The sequence below is a fragment of the Octopus sinensis genome, linkage group LG2 (genome assembly GCF_006345805.1).
Source record: "Octopus sinensis linkage group LG2, ASM634580v1, whole genome shotgun sequence".
Taxonomy (NCBI): Eukaryota; Metazoa; Mollusca; class Cephalopoda; order Octopoda; family Octopodidae; genus Octopus; species Octopus sinensis.
In genome coordinates, this window is record NC_042998.1 from 61,325,415 (window position 1) to 61,343,869 (window position 18,455).

At 33.0% G+C, this 18,455-nt stretch overlaps 1 protein-coding gene across 1 annotated transcript in view; it reads right to left on the minus strand.

The window, feature by feature from the left end:
* The window catches only part of LOC115224769, a 218,008-nt gene that overhangs the window by 22,847 nt on the left and 176,706 nt on the right, over positions 1-18,455 (minus strand). The window contains exons 42-48 of the mRNA XM_029795680.2: positions 16,922-16,957; positions 14,183-14,218; positions 11,444-11,479; positions 8,702-8,737; positions 5,960-5,995; positions 3,219-3,254; positions 477-512 (exon numbers count right to left, since the gene is read on the minus strand). Coding sequence (XP_029651540.2) covers positions 477-512; positions 3,219-3,254; positions 5,960-5,995; positions 8,702-8,737; positions 11,444-11,479; positions 14,183-14,218; positions 16,922-16,957 — 252 coding nt within the window. The remainder of the gene's footprint in view (positions 1-476; positions 513-3,218; positions 3,255-5,959; positions 5,996-8,701; positions 8,738-11,443; positions 11,480-14,182; positions 14,219-16,921; positions 16,958-18,455) is intronic.

An 18,455-nucleotide genomic window follows, 5' to 3' on the forward strand; every position in this document is an offset into this window, starting at 1 on the left:
AGATGATCAATCAAGAAGAACTTCTAGAGAACGATTTTATAAACAAAGGAAATTATCTTTAACAATTTTCACCACTTAAAAATATTTCCAGTTCAGATTTGTTATTTAATCTCCTACATTAGAAAGCTGAGAATGATGTTCTTATAAGTACTTTTGACTTTAATTATCAGTTTCCCAAGATGTTAATAACATCATTAATCATCACTGTTGGCTGGCAACTGACAGTCACTCAGTCTTGTCATTCTCCAACTCTCTTTCAAATCACCATTATTATCCTCGTTTTCTCACAACTTTCACTCCCTGCATCCTCATTATTCTTCTGTCATCACTTCTCAATGTGTCACCTTGAATGAAAGAACATATCATAAGAGCAGTAAGAACTGTCTAATTTTATGGGACGCAAGAAAAACTGACCAATGCTAGTCCTCAAGGGAAAACTTATAGAAATCAATTTAGTACTTTAGTTTTATACTCACCGACTGGCGCTTCATTTCCATCCCGCATGTGTGGGTCTGAAATTCATAATTTCAAGTGTTATAATTTATAGTAAAATTTACCTGCATACACATTCACACAAAAAGCTATAATTATTAATCTAAACTTTTACCAATTAAAGACATTAACAGCAACACTGACCAAATGATTTCACAGTTAGACTTTCTAAAGTTTGTTCAGATTTTGTGATTGAGCCTCATACTTTACCAAAGCCAAATTTGATGTTCCAGTAGATAACACTGTCTTTGATAATTGGATTCTTAAGATGTTAGTAAATCATTAACCATCTCACAAATAATTGTATCTTAGCTTCATCCATTCGGTCATGTCATTCTCCACCTCTCTTTCAAGTCATTGTTCTTATCATCCTTTTCTTGTAACTTTCACTCCCTACATCCTCATTATTCTTCCGTTATCACTTAAACTTATCACTTTCTCAACATGTCTTCATGATTGTAAAAACACATCAGAGAGCAATGAGAATTGTATCATATTATGAGATGCAAATAACATGACCAGTGCTAGCACTATGAGGAAATGGCCCCAGTACACATTTGAAAGTGATTGATAAATGAGAGGAGACAGCATAATTTTCTGTGGAACGTTCAATCTAATTGTGGATATTGGATTCTGATGCTGCCCATCAGCTTGTCGGCTCTGGTCAAACTGTCTAACCCAGGCCAGCATGGACAGTGGACGTAAAATGATGATGATGATGATGACAATCTTATTAGTGCCTGTGTTACAATAAAACATACCCAAGAGACTTTATAAAATGGTTGCTGTTAAGATGGTATCTTGTCATAGAAAATCCAGAGTATTTAAGAGAGATGTGTGGCTACCTCAAGCAGTCAAAGTGGATGTTAAGTCTGAATAAGAACTGGCTTGGATATTGATGACCCATCTAATCGACGGGAGCATGGAAGCAGATGATGAATGATAATGACATTATCATTTATTTTTTTGTATTTATTATTTTGCATCTTGCAGCCTGTATATAATCTTTAGGACTTGAAACTTACACCTGTGTAGCAGGGTCTGACTTACAGAAACTGTCGTGTGATGTTATTGTTAATATAAGATCAACATCAAAAAGAGCATCTAATCTCATTCATGTTACTACTGTTTTACTACATTTGTCACTGATATTAATTAAGACCAACTATTTACAAAACGTCACAGTAATGCTTCATATAATATATCTAAATAGTATCATAAATATACAGAAATATTTAACATTTTATTTTAGGACACAATAACATCTGAACCTTATTGGACTATAGGAGTCAATAATGTCAGTTTGTTGAGAAGTGGTTGTGTGCACAAGAAAAACAGTAGAATTACTTACACAGATGGTAATAAAGTTTAAATCTGTTGGATGAGAGTAGATGATGCTGTTATAAAATCAGGTTAAATTTCAGACGTACAAATGTAAATCAATAAATGAATAATATCTGATTCATTACATGATTCATGTTAACAGTTTGTATATGTAATACAAAAAAAATACTGTCTGACATTGCAATACTAGATATCTATATAAATTGTATATATTCTGAGTAAAAAATAAGTGACTTTCATTACAGTGAATATGATTATGTCTCAGCACAGATCTATATTGTAGAAGTTCCATCATCATCGTTATCATCATCATGATTGTTGTCGTCAATTAATATCTGCTTTCCATGCTGACATGTATTGGACGGTCTGACTGAGAGCTGGCAAGCCAGAAGTTTGCACCAGTCTCCAAACTGATCTGACATGTGTGCATATATATGTAAACATACATATACATACATACATATATATGCATATATATACAGACATATACATACACAAATATATCACAGTGAAAGTATTAACTCACATTACAATGGCGATTCTATTGTTTCACTTTTGACAAGTAATACTGAAATAGTGTAAGAGATAAGAGATTGCTCTTAGAACACATTAGGCAAGAAGTTGAAAATTTGTTTGGCCCATGACACTGCATGGACCTGAAGTGAGGCATGTGTGAAATTTGTATGAAATCAGCTGGGTAGTTCTCGAGTTTTAGTGATGCACACATACATACAGACACACATTTACATGCACACATACATGCATTCTCAGTAATATATATATATATATATCTTTATATAGACTATAAAACATATTCTAACCTGAGATATTCTGGGAAGATAATCCAGCGAGAAATAATATAGCATATCACATATTAGACTACCGTAAAAATCTGACAACCTCATAAGATGATCAATCAAGAAGAACTTCTAGAGAACGATTTTATAAACAAAGGAAATTATCTTTAACAATTTTCACCACTTAAAAATATTTCCAGTTCAGATTTGTTATTTAATCTCCTACATTAGAAAGCTGAGAATGATGTTCTTATAAGTACTTTTGACTTTAATTATCAGTTTCCCAAGATGTTAATAACATCATTAATCATCACTGTTGGCTGGCAACTGACAGTCACTCAGTCTTGTCATTCTCCAACTCTCTTTCAAATCACCATTATTATCCTCGTTTTCTCACAACTTTCACTCCCTGCATCCTCATTATTCTTCTGTCATCACTTCTCAATGTGTCACCTTGAATGAAAGAACATATCATAAGAGCAGTAAGAACTGTCTAATTTTATGGGACGCAAGAAAAACTGACCAATGCTAGTCCTCAAGGGAAAACTTATAGAAATCAATTTAGTACTTTAGTTTTATACTCACCGACTGGCGCTTCATTTCCATCCCGCATGTGTGGGTCTGAAATTCATAATTTCAAGTGTTATAATTTATAGTAAAATTTACCTGCATACACATTCACACAAAAAGCTATAATTATTAATCTAAACTTTTACCAATTAAAGACATTAACAGCAACACTGACCAAATGATTTCACAGTTAGACTTTCTAAAGTTTGTTCAGATTTTGTGATTGAGCCTCATACTTTACCAAAGCCAAATTTGATGTTCCAGTAGATAACACTGTCTTTGATAATTGGATTCTTAAGATGTTAGTAAATCATTAACCATCTCACAAATAATTGTATCTTAGCTTCATCCATTCGGTCATGTCATTCTCCACCTCTCTTTCAAGTCATTGTTCTTATCATCCTTTTCTTGTAACTTTCACTCCCTACATCCTCATTATTCTTCCGTTATCACTTAAACTTATCACTTTCTCAACATGTCTTCATGATTGTAAAAACACATCAGAGAGCAATGAGAATTGTATCATATTATGAGATGCAAATAACATGACCAGTGCTAGCACTATGAGGAAATGGCCCCAGTACACATTTGAAAGTGATTGATAAATGAGAGGAGACAGCATAATTTTCTGTGGAACGTTCAATCTAATTGTGGATATTGGATTCTGATGCTGCCCATCAGCTTGTCGGCTCTGGTCAAACTGTCTAACCCAGGCCAGCATGGACAGTGGACGTAAAATGATGATGATGATGATGACAATCTTATTAGTGCCTGTGTTACAATAAAACATACCCAAGAGACTTTATAAAATGGTTGCTGTTAAGATGGTATCTTGTCATAGAAAATCCAGAGTATTTAAGAGAGATGTGTGGCTACCTCAAGCAGTCAAAGTGGATGTTAAGTCTGAATAAGAACTGGCTTGGATATTGATGACCCATCTAATCGACGGGAGCATGGAAGCAGATGATGAATGATAATGACATTATCATTTATTTTTTGTATTTATTATTTTGCATCTTGCAGCCTGTATATAATCTTTAGGACTTGAAACTTACACCTGTGTAGCAGGGTCTGACTTACAGAAACTGTCGTGTGATGTTATTGTTAATATAAGATCAACATCAAAAAGAACATCTAATCTCATTCATGTTACTACTGTTTTACTACATTTGTCACTGATATTAATTAAGACCAACTATTTACAAAAGGTCACAGTAATGCTTCATATAATATATCTAAATAGTATCATAAATATACAGAAATATTTAACATTTTATTTTAGGACACAATAACATCTGAACCTTATTGGACTATAGGAGTCAATAATGTCAGTTTGTTGAGAAGTGGTTGTGTGCACAAGAAAAACAGTAGAATTACTTACACAGATGGTAATAAAGTTTAAATCTGTTGGATGAGAGTAGATGATGCTGTTATAAAATCAGGTTAAATTTCAGACGTACAAATGTAAATCAATAAATGAATAATATCTGATTCATTACATGATTCATGTTAACAGTTTGTATATGTAATACAAAAAAAATACTGTCTGACATTGCAATACTAGATATCTATATAAATTGTATATATTCTGAGTAAAAAATAAGTGACTTTCATTACAGTGAATATGATTATGTCTCAGCACAGATCTATATTGTAGAAGTTCCATCATCATCGTTATCATCATCATGATTGTTGTCGTCAATTAATATCTGCTTTCCATGCTGACATGTATTGGACGGTCTGACTGAGAGCTGGCAAGCCAGAAGTTTGCACCAGTCTCCAAACTGATCTGACATGTGTGCATATATATGTAAACATACATATACATACATACATATATATGCATATATATACAGACATATACATACACAAATATATCACAGTGAAAGTATTAACTCACATTACAATGGCGATTCTATTGTTTCACTTTTGACAAGTAATACTGAAATAGTGTAAGAGATAAGAGATTGCTCTTAGAACACATTAGCCAAGAAGTTGAAAATTTGTTTGGCCCATGACACTGCATGGACCTGAAGTGAGGCATGTGTGAAATTTGTATGAAATCAGCTGGGTAGTTCTCGAGTTTTAGTGATGCACACATACATACAGACACACATTTACATGCACACATACATGCATTCTCAGTAATATATATATATATATATCTTTATATAGACTATAAAACATATTCTAACCTGAGATATTCTGGGAAGATAATCCAGCGAGAAATAATATAGCATATCACATATTAGACTACCGTAAAAATCTGACAACCTCATAAGATGATCAATCAAGAAGAACTTCTAGAGAACGATTTTATAAACAAAGGAAATTATCTTTAACAATTTTCACCACTTAAAAATATTTCCAGTTCAGATTTGTTATTTAATCTCCTACATTAGAAAGCTGAGAATGATGTTCTTATAAGTACTTTTGACTTTAATTATCAGTTTCCCAAGATGTTAATAACATCATTAATCATCACTGTTGGCTGGCAACTGACAGTCACTCAGTCTTGTCATTCTCCAACTCTCTTTCAAATCACCATTATTATCCTCGTTTTCTCACAACTTTCACTCCCTGCATCCTCATTATTCTTCTGTCATCACTTCTCAATGTGTCACCTTGAATGAAAGAACATATCATAAGAGCAGTAAGAACTGTCTAATTTTATGGGACGCAAGAAAAACTGACCAATGCTAGTCCTCAAGGGAAAACTTATAGAAATCAATTTAGTACTTTAGTTTTATACTCACCGACTGGCGCTTCATTTCCATCCCGCATGTGTGGGTCTGAAATTCATAATTTCAAGTGTTATAATTTATAGTAAAATTTACCTGCATACACATTCACACAAAAAGCTATAATTATTAATCTAAACTTTTACCAATTAAAGACATTAACAGCAACACTGACCAAATGATTTCACAGTTAGACTTTCTAAAGTTTGTTCAGATTTTGTGATTGAGCCTCATACTTTACCAAAGCCAAATTTGATGTTCCAGTAGATAACACTGTCTTTGATAATTGGATTCTTAAGATGTTAGTAAATCATTAACCATCTCACAAATAATTGTATCTTAGCTTCATCCATTCGGTCATGTCATTCTCCACCTCTCTTTCAAGTCATTGTTCTTATCATCCTTTTCTTGTAACTTTCACTCCCTACATCCTCATTATTCTTCCGTTATCACTTAAACTTATCACTTTCTCAACATGTCTTCATGATTGTAAAAACACATCAGAGAGCAATGAGAATTGTATCATATTATGAGATGCAAATAACATGACCAGTGCTAGCACTATGAGGAAATGGCCCCAGTACACATTTGAAAGTGATTGATAAATGAGAGGAGACAGCATAATTTTCTGTGGAACGTTCAATCTAATTGTGGATATTGGATTCTGATGCTGCCCATCAGCTTGTCGGCTCTGGTCAAACTGTCTAACCCAGGCCAGCATGGACAGTGGACGTAAAATGATGATGATGATGATGACAATCTTATTAGTGCCTGTGTTACAATAAAACATACCCAAGAGACTTTATAAAATGGTTGCTGTTAAGATGGTATCTTGTCATAGAAAATCCAGAGTATTTAAGAGAGATGTGTGGCTACCTCAAGCAGTCAAAGTGGATGTTAAGTCTGAATAAGAACTGGCTTGGATATTGATGACCCATCTAATCGACGGGAGCATGGAAGCAGATGATGAATGATAATGACATTATCATTTATTTTTTTGTATTTATTATTTTGCATCTTGCAGCCTGTATATAATCTTTAGGACTTGAAACTTACACCTGTGTAGCAGGGTCTGACTTACAGAAACTGTCGTGTGATGTTATTGTTAATATAAGATCAACATCAAAAAGAACATCTAATCTCATTCATGTTACTACTGTTTTACTACATTTGTCACTGATATTAATTAAGACCAACTATTTACAAAAGGTCACAGTAATGCTTCATATAATATATCTAAATAGTATCATAAATATACAGAAATATTTAACATTTTATTTTAGGACACAATAACATCTGAACCTTATTGGACTATAGGAGTCAATAATGTCAGTTTGTTGAGAAGTGGTTGTGTGCACAAGAAAAACAGTAGAATTACTTACACAGATGGTAATAAAGTTTAAATCTGTTGGATGAGAGTAGATGATGCTGTTATAAAATCAGGTTAAATTTCAGACGTACAAATGTAAATCAATAAATGAATAATATCTGATTCATTACATGATTCATGTTAACAGTTTGTATATGTAATACAAAAAAAATACTGTCTGACATTGCAATACTAGATATCTATATAAATTGTATATATTCTGAGTAAAAAATAAGTGACTTTCATTACAGTGAATATGATTATGTCTCAGCACAGATCTATATTGTAGAAGTTCCATCATCATCGTTATCATCATCATGATTGTTGTCGTCAATTAATATCTGCTTTCCATGCTGACATGTATTGGACGGTCTGACTGAGAGCTGGCAAGCCAGAAGTTTGCACCAGTCTCCAAACTGATCTGACATGTGTGCATATATATGTAAACATACATATACATACATACATATATATGCATATATATACAGACATATACATACACAAATATATCACAGTGAAAGTATTAACTCACATTACAATGGCGATTCTATTGTTTCACTTTTGACAAGTAATACTGAAATAGTGTAAGAGATAAGAGATTGCTCTTAGAACACATTAGCCAAGAAGTTGAAAATTTGTTTGGCCCATGACACTGCATGGACCTGAAGTGAGGCATGTGTGAAATTTGTATGAAATCAGCTGGGTAGTTCTCGAGTTTTAGTGATGCACACATACATACAGACACACATTTACATGCACACATACATGCATTCTCAGTAATATATATATATATATATCTTTATATAGACTATAAAACATATTCTAACCTGAGATATTCTGGGAAGATAATCCAGCGAGAAATAATATAGCATATCACATATTAGACTACCGTAAAAATCTGACAACCTCATAAGATGATCAATCAAGAAGAACTTCTAGAGAACGATTTTATAAACAAAGGAAATTATCTTTAACAATTTTCACCACTTAAAAATATTTCCAGTTCAGATTTGTTATTTAATCTCCTACATTAGAAAGCTGAGAATGATGTTCTTATAAGTACTTTTGACTTTAATTATCAGTTTCCCAAGATGTTAATAACATCATTAATCATCACTGTTGGCTGGCAACTGACAGTCACTCAGTCTTGTCATTCTCCAACTCTCTTTCAAATCACCATTATTATCCTCGTTTTCTCACAACTTTCACTCCCTGCATCCTCATTATTCTTCTGTCATCACTTCTCAATGTGTCACCTTGAATGAAAGAACATATCATAAGAGCAGTAAGAACTGTCTAATTTTATGGGACGCAAGAAAAACTGACCAATGCTAGTCCTCAAGGGAAAACTTATAGAAATCAATTTAGTACTTTAGTTTTATACTCACCGACTGGCGCTTCATTTCCATCCCGCATGTGTGGGTCTGAAATTCATAATTTCAAGTGTTATAATTTATAGTAAAATTTACCTGCATACACATTCACACAAAAAGCTATAATTATTAATCTAAACTTTTACCAATTAAAGACATTAACAGCAACACTGACCAAATGATTTCACAGTTAGACTTTCTAAAGTTTGTTCAGATTTTGTGATTGAGCCTCATACTTTACCAAAGCCAAATTTGATGTTCCAGTAGATAACACTGTCTTTGATAATTGGATTCTTAAGATGTTAGTAAATCATTAACCATCTCACAAATAATTGTATCTTAGCTTCATCCATTCGGTCATGTCATTCTCCACCTCTCTTTCAAGTCATTGTTCTTATCATCCTTTTCTTGTAACTTTCACTCCCTACATCCTCATTATTCTTCCGTTATCACTTAAACTTATCACTTTCTCAACATGTCTTCATGATTGTAAAAACACATCAGAGAGCAATGAGAATTGTATCATATTATGAGATGCAAATAACATGACCAGTGCTAGCACTATGAGGAAATGGCCCCAGTACACATTTGAAAGTGATTGATAAATGAGAGGAGACAGCATAATTTTCTGTGGAACGTTCAATCTAATTGTGGATATTGGATTCTGATGCTGCCCATCAGCTTGTCGGCTCTGGTCAAACTGTCTAACCCAGGCCAGCATGGACAGTGGACGTAAAATGATGATGATGATGATGACAATCTTATTAGTGCCTGTGTTACAATAAAACATACCCAAGAGACTTTATAAAATGGTTGCTGTTAAGATGGTATCTTGTCATAGAAAATCCAGAGTATTTAAGAGAGATGTGTGGCTACCTCAAGCAGTCAAAGTGGATGTTAAGTCTGAATAAGAACTGGCTTGGATATTGATGACCCATCTAATCGACGGGAGCATGGAAGCAGATGATGAATGATAATGACATTATCATTTATTTTTTTGTATTTATTATTTTGCATCTTGCAGCCTGTATATAATCTTTAGGACTTGAAACTTACACCTGTGTAGCAGGGTCTGACTTACAGAAACTGTCGTGTGATGTTATTGTTAATATAAGATCAACATCAAAAAGAACATCTAATCTCATTCATGTTACTACTGTTTTACTACATTTGTCACTGATATTAATTAAGACCAACTATTTACAAAAGGTCACAGTAATGCTTCATATAATATATCTAAATAGTATCATAAATATACAGAAATATTTAACATTTTATTTTAGGACACAATAACATCTGAACCTTATTGGACTATAGGAGTCAATAATGTCAGTTTGTTGAGAAGTGGTTGTGTGCACAAGAAAAACAGTAGAATTACTTACACAGATGGTAATAAAGTTTAAATCTGTTGGATGAGAGTAGATGATGCTGTTATAAAATCAGGTTAAATTTCAGACGTACAAATGTAAATCAATAAATGAATAATATCTGATTCATTACATGATTCATGTTAACAGTTTGTATATGTAATACAAAAAAAATACTGTCTGACATTGCAATACTAGATATCTATATAAATTGTATATATTCTGAGTAAAAAATAAGTGACTTTCATTACAGTGAATATGATTATGTCTCAGCACAGATCTATATTGTAGAAGTTCCATCATCATCGTTATCATCATCATGATTGTTGTCGTCAATTAATATCTGCTTTCCATGCTGACATGTATTGGACGGTCTGACTGAGAGCTGGCAAGCCAGAAGTTTGCACCAGTCTCCAAACTGATCTGACATGTGTGCATATATATGTAAACATACATATACATGCATACATATATATGCATATATATACAGACATATACATACACAAATATATCACAGTGAAAGTATTAACTCACATTACAATGGCGATTCTATTGTTTCACTTTTGACAAGTAATACTGAAATAGTGTAAGAGATAAGAGATTGCTCTTAGAACACATTAGGCAAGAAGTTGAAAATTTGTTTGGCCCATGACACTGCATGGACCTGAAGTAAGGCATGTGTGAAATTTGTATGAAATCAGCTGGGTAGTTCTCGAGTTTTAGTGATGCACACATACATACAGACACACATTTACATGCACACATACATGCATTCTCAGTAATATATATATATATATATCTTTATATAGACTATAAAACATATTCTAACCTGAGATATTCTGGGAAGATAATCCAGCGAGAAATAATATAGCATATCACATATTAGACTACCGTAAAAATCTGACAACCTCATAAGATGATCAATCAAGAAGAACTTCTAGAGAACGATTTTATAAACAAAGGAAATTATCTTTAACAATTTTCACCACTTAAAAATATTTCCAGTTCAGATTTGTTATTTAATCTCCTACATTAGAAAGCTGAGAATGATGTTCTTATAAGTACTTTTGACTTTAATTATCAGTTTCCCAAGATGTTAATAACATCATTAATCATCACTGTTGGCTGGCAACTGACAGTCACTCAGTCTTGTCATTCTCCAACTCTCTTTCAAATCACCATTATTATCCTCGTTTTCTCACAACTTTCACTCCCTGCATCCTCATTATTCTTCTGTCATCACTTCTCAATGTGTCACCTTGAATGAAAGAACATATCATAAGAGCAGTAAGAACTGTCTAATTTTATGGGACGCAAGAAAAACTGACCAATGCTAGTCCTCAAGGGAAAACTTATAGAAATCAATTTAGTACTTTAGTTTTATACTCACCGACTGGCGCTTCATTTCCATCCCGCATGTGTGGGTCTGAAATTCATAATTTCAAGTGTTATAATTTATAGTAAAATTTACCTGCATACACATTCACACAAAAAGCTATAATTATTAATCTAAACTTTTACCAATTAAAGACATTAACAGCAACACTGACCAAATGATTTCACAGTTAGACTTTCTAAAGTTTGTTCAGATTTTGTGATTGAGCCTCATACTTTACCAAAGCCAAATTTGATGTTCCAGTAGATAACACTGTCTTTGATAATTGGATTCTTAAGATGTTAGTAAATCATTAACCATCTCACAAATAATTGTATCTTAGCTTCATCCATTCGGTCATGTCATTCTCCACCTCTCTTTCAAGTCATTGTTCTTATCATCCTTTTCTTGTAACTTTCACTCCCTACATCCTCATTATTCTTCCGTTATCACTTAAACTTATCACTTTCTCAACATGTCTTCATGATTGTAAAAACACATCAGAGAGCAATGAGAATTGTATCATATTATGAGATGCAAATAACATGACCAGTGCTAGCACTATGAGGAAATGGCCCCAGTACACATTTGAAAGTGATTGATAAATGAGAGGAGACAGCATAATTTTCTGTGGAACGTTCAATCTAATTGTGGATATTGGATTCTGATGCTGCCCATCAGCTTGTCGGCTCTGGTCAAACTGTCTAACCCAGGCCAGCATGGACAGTGGACGTAAAATGATGATGATGATGATGACAATCTTATTAGTGCCTGTGTTACAATAAAACATACCCAAGAGACTTTATAAAATGGTTGCTGTTAAGATGGTATCTTGTCATAGAAAATCCAGAGTATTTAAGAGAGATGTGTGGCTACCTCAAGCAGTCAAAGTGGATGTTAAGTCTGAATAAGAACTGGCTTGGATATTGATGACCCATCTAATCGACGGGAGCATGGAAGCAGATGATGAATGATAATGACATTATCATTTATTTTTTTGTATTTATTATTTTGCATCTTGCAGCCTGTATATAATCTTTAGGACTTGAAACTTACACCTGTGTAGCAGGGTCTGACTTACAGAAACTGTCGTGTGATGTTATTGTTAATATAAGATCAACATCAAAAAGAGCATCTAATCTCATTCATGTTACTACTGTTTTACTACATTTGTCACTGATATTAATTAAGACCAACTATTTACAAAAGGTCACAGTAATGCTTCATATAATATATCTAAATAGTATCATAAATATACAGAAATATTTAACATTTTATTTTAGGACACAATAACATCTGAACCTTATTGGACTATAGGAGTCAATAATGTCAGTTTGTTGAGAAGTGGTTGTGTGCACAAGAAAAACAGTAGAATTACTTACACAGATGGTAATAAAGTTTAAATCTGTTGGATGAGAGTAGATGATGCTGTTATAAAATCAGGTTAAATTTCAGACGTACAAATGTAAATCAATAAATGAATAATATCTGATTCATTACATGATTCATGTTAACAGTTTGTATATGTAATACAAAAAAAATACTGTCTGACATTGCAATACTAGATATCTATATAAATTGTATATATTCTGAGTAAAAAATAAGTGACTTTCATTACAGTGAATATGATTATGTCTCAGCACAGATCTATATTGTAGAAGTTCCATCATCATCGTTATCATCATCATGATTGTTGTCGTCAATTAATATCTGCTTTCCATGCTGACATGTATTGGACGGTCTGACTGAGAGCTGGCAAGCCAGAAGTTTGCACCAGTCTCCAAACTGATCTGACATGTGTGCATATATATGTAAACATACATATACATACATACATATATATGCATATATATACAGACATATACATACACAAATATATCACAGTGAAAGTATTAACTCACATTACAATGGCGATTCTATTGTTTCACTTTTGACAAGTAATACTGAAATAGTGTAAGAGATAAGAGATTGCTCTTAGAACACATTAGCAAGAAGTTGAAAATTTGTTTGGCCCATGACACTGCATGGACCTGAAGTAAGGCATGTGTGAAATTTGTATGAAATCAGCTGGGTAGTTCTCGAGTTTTAGTGATGCACACATACATACAGACACACATTTACATGCACACATACATGCATTCTCAGTAATATATATATATATATATCTTTATATAGACTATAAAACATATTCTAACCTGAGATATTCTGGGAAGATAATCCAGCGAGAAATAATATAGCATATCACATATTAGACTACCGTAAAAATCTGACAACCTCATAAGATGATCAATCAAGAAGAACTTCTAGAGAACGATTTTATAAACAAAGGAAATTATCTTTAACAATTTTCACCACTTAAAAATATTTCCAGTTCAGATTTGTTATTTAATCTCCTACATTAGAAAGCTGAGAATGATGTTCTTATAAGTACTTTTGACTTTAATTATCAGTTTCCCAAGATGTTAATAACATCATTAATCATCACTGTTGGCTGGCAACTGACAGTCACTCAGTCTTGTCATTCTCCAACTCTCTTTCAAATCACCATTATTATCCTCGTTTTCTCACAACTTTCACTCCCTGCATCCTCATTATTCTTCTGTCATCACTTCTCAATGTGTCACCTTGAATGAAAGAACATATCATAAGAGCAGTAAGAACTGTCTAATTTTATGGGACGCAAGAAAAACTGACCAATGCTAGTCCTCAAGGGAAAACTTATAGAAATCAATTTAGTACTTTAGTTTTATACACCGACTGGCGCTTCATTTCCATCCCGCATGTGTGGGTCTGAAATTCATAATTTCAAGTGTTATAATTTATAGTAAAATTTACCTGCATACACATTCACACAAAAAGCTATAATTATTAATCTAAACTTTTACCAATTAAAGACATTAACAGCAACACTGACCAAATGATTTCACAGTTAGACTTTCTAAAGTTTGTTCAGATTTTGTGATTGAGCCTCATACTTTACCAAAGCCAAATTTGATGTTCCAGTAGATAACACTGTCTTTGATAATTGGATTCTTAAGATGTTAGTAAATCATTAACCATCTCACAAATAATTGTATCTTAGCTTCATCCATTCGGTCATGTCATTCTCCACCTCTCTTTCAAGTCATGTTCTTATCATCCTTTTCTTGTAACTTTCACTCCCTACATCCTCATTATTCTTCCGTTATCACTTAAACTTATCACTTTCTCAACATGTCTTCATGATTGTAAAAACACATCAGAGAGCAATGAGAATTGTATCATATTATGAGATGCAAATAACATGACCAGTGCTAGCACTATGAGGAAATGGCCCCAGTACACATTTGAAAGTGATTGATAAATGAGAGGAGACAGCATAATTTTCTGTGGAACGTTCAATCTAATTGTGGATATTGGATTCTGATGCTGCCCATCAGCTTGTCGGCTCTGGTCAAACTGTCTAACCAGGCCAGCATGGACAGTGGACGTAAAATGATGATGATGATGATGACAATCTTATTAGTGCCTGTGTTACAATAAAACATACCCAAGAGACTTTATAAAATGGTTGCTGTTAAGATGGTATCTTGTCATAGAAAATCCAGAGTATTTAAGAGAGATGTGTGGCTACCTCAAGCAGTCAAAGTGGATGTTAAGTCTGAATAAGAACTGGCTTGGATATTGATGACCCATCTAATCGACGGGAGCATGGAAGCAGATGATGAATGATAATGACATTATCATTTATTTTTTTGTATTTATTATTTTGCATCTTGCAGCCTGTATATAATCTTTAGGACTTGAAACTTACACCTGTGTAGCAGGGTCTGACTTACAGAAACTGTCGTGTGATGTATTGTTAATATAAGATCAACATCAAAAAGAGCATCTAATCTCATTCATGTTACTACTGTTTTACTACATTTGTCACTGATATTAATTAAGACCAACTATTTACAAAAGGTCACAGTAATGCTTCATATAATATATCTAAATAGTATCATAAATATACAGAAATATTTAACATTTTATTTAGGACACAATAACATCTGAACCTTATTGGACTATAGGAGTCAATAATGTCAGTTTGTTGAGAAGTGGTTGTGTGCACAAGAAAAACAGTAGAATTACTTACACAGATGGTAATAAAGTTTAAATCTGTTGGATGAGAGTAGATGATGCTGTTATAAAATCAGGTTAAATTTCAGACGTACAAATGTAAATCAATAAATGAATAATATCTGATTCATTACATGATTCATGTTAACAGTTTGTATATGTAATACAAAAAAAATACTGTCTGACATTGCAATACTAGATATCTATATAAATTGTATATATTCTGAGTAAAAAATAAGTGACTTTCATTACAGTGAATATGATTATGTCTCAGCACAGATCTATATTGTAGAAGTTCCATCATCATCGTTATCATCATCATGATTGTTGTCGTCAATTAATATCTGCTTTCCATGCTGACATGTATTGGACGGTCTGACTGAGAGCTGGCAAGCCAGAAGTTTGCACCAGTCTCCAAACTGATCTGACATGTGTGCATATATATGTAAACATACATATACATGCATACATATATATGCATATATATACAGACATATACATACACAAATATATCACAGTGAAAGTATTAACTCACATTACAATGGCGATTCTATTGTTTCACTTTTGACAAGTAATACTGAAATAGTGTAAGAGATAAGAGATTGCTCTTAGAACACATTAGGCAAGAAGTTGAAAATTTGTTTGGCCCATGACACTGCATGGACCTGAAGTAAGGCATGTGTGAAATTTGTATGAAATCAGCTGGGTAGTTCTCGAGTTTTAGTGATGCACACATACATACAGACACACATTTACATGCACACATACATGCATTCTCAGTAATATATATATATATATATATCTTTATATAGACTATAAAACATATTCTAACCTGAGATATTCTGGGAAGATAATCCAGCGAGAAATAATATAGCATATCACATATTAGACTACCGTAAAAATCTGACAACCTCATAAGATGATCAATCAAGAAGAACTTCTAGAGAACGATTTTATAAACAAAGGAAATTATCTGTAACAATTTTTACCACATAAAAATATTTCCAGTTGAGATTTGTTATTTAATCTCCTACATTAGAAAGCTGGGAATGATGTTCTTATAAGTACTTTTGACTTAAATATCAGTTTCTCAAGATGTTAATAACATCATTAATCATCACTGTTGGCTGGCAACTGACAGTCACTCAGTCTTGTCATTCTCCAACTCTCTTTCAAATCACCATTATTATCCTCGTTTTCTCACAACTTTCACTCCCTGCATCCTCATTATTCTTCTGTCATCACTTCTCAATGTGTCACCTTGAATGAAAGAACATATCATAAGAGCAGTAAGAACTGTCTAATTTTATGGGACGCAAGAAAAACTGACCAATGCTAGTCCTCAAGGGAAAACTTATAGAAATCAATTTAGTACTTTAGTTTTATACTCACCGACTGGCGCTTCATTTCCATCCCGCATGTGTGGGTCTGAAATTCATAATTTCAAGTGTTATATTTATAGTAAAATTTACCTGCATACACATTCACACAAAAAGCTATAATTATTAATCTAAACTTTTACCAATTAAAGACATTAACAGCAACACTGACCAAATGATTTCACAGTTAGACTTTCTAAAGTTTGTTCAGATTTTGTGATTGAGCCTCATACTTTACCAAAGCCAAATTTGATGTTCCAGTAGATAACACTGTCTTTGATAATTGGATTCTTAAGATGTTAGTAAATCATTAACCATCTCACAAATAATTGTATCTTAGCTTCATCCATTCGGTCATGTCATTCTCCACCTCTCTTTCAAGTCATTGTTCTTATCATCCTTTTCTTGTAACTTTCACTCCCTACATCCTCATTATTCTTCCGTTATCACTTAAACTTATCACTTTCTCAACATGTCTTCATGATTGTAAAAACACATCAGAGAGCAATGAGAATTGTATCATATTATGAGATGCAAATAACATGACCAGTGCTAGCACTATGAGGAAATGGCCCCAGTACACATTTGAAAGTGATTGATAAATGAGAGGAGACAGCATAATTTTCTGTGGAACGTTCAATCTAATTGTGGATATTGGATTCTGATGCTGCCCATCAGCTTGTCGGCTCTGGTCAAACTGTCTAACCCAGGCCAGCATGGACAGTGGACGTAAAATGATGATGATGATGATGACAATCTTATTAGTGCCTGTGTTACAATAAAACATACCCAAGAGACTTTATAAAATGGTTGCTGTTAAGATGGTATCTTGTCATAGAAAATCCAGAGTATTTAAGAGAGATGTGTGGCTACCTCAAGCAGTCAAAGTGGATGTTAAGTCTGAATAAGAACTGGCTTGGATATTGATGACCCATCTAATCGACGGGAGCATGGAAGCAGATGATGATGATAATGACATTAATCATTTATTTTTTTGTATTTATTATTTATTTTGCATCTTGCAGCCTGTATATAATCTTTAGGACTTGAAACTTACACCTGTGTAGCAGGGTCTGACTTACAGAAACTGTCGTGTGATGTTATTGTTAATATAAGATCAACATCAAAAAGAACATCTAATCTCATTCATGTTACTACTGTTTTACTACATTTGTCACTGATATTAATTAAGACCAACTATTTACAAAAGGTCACAGTAATGCTTCATATAATATATCTAAATAGTATCATAAATATACAGAAATATTTAACATTTTATTTTAGGACACAATAACATCTGAACCTTATTGGACTATAGGAGTCAATAATGTCAGTTTGTTGAGAAGTGGTTGTGTGCACAAGAAAAACAGTAGAATTACTTACACAGATGGTAATAAAGTTTAAATCTGTTGGATGAGAGTAGATGATGCTGTTATAAAATCAGGTTAAATTTCAGACGTACAAATGTAAATCAATAAATGAATAATATCTGATTCATTACATGATTCATGTTAACAGTTTGTATATGTAATACAAAAAAAATACTG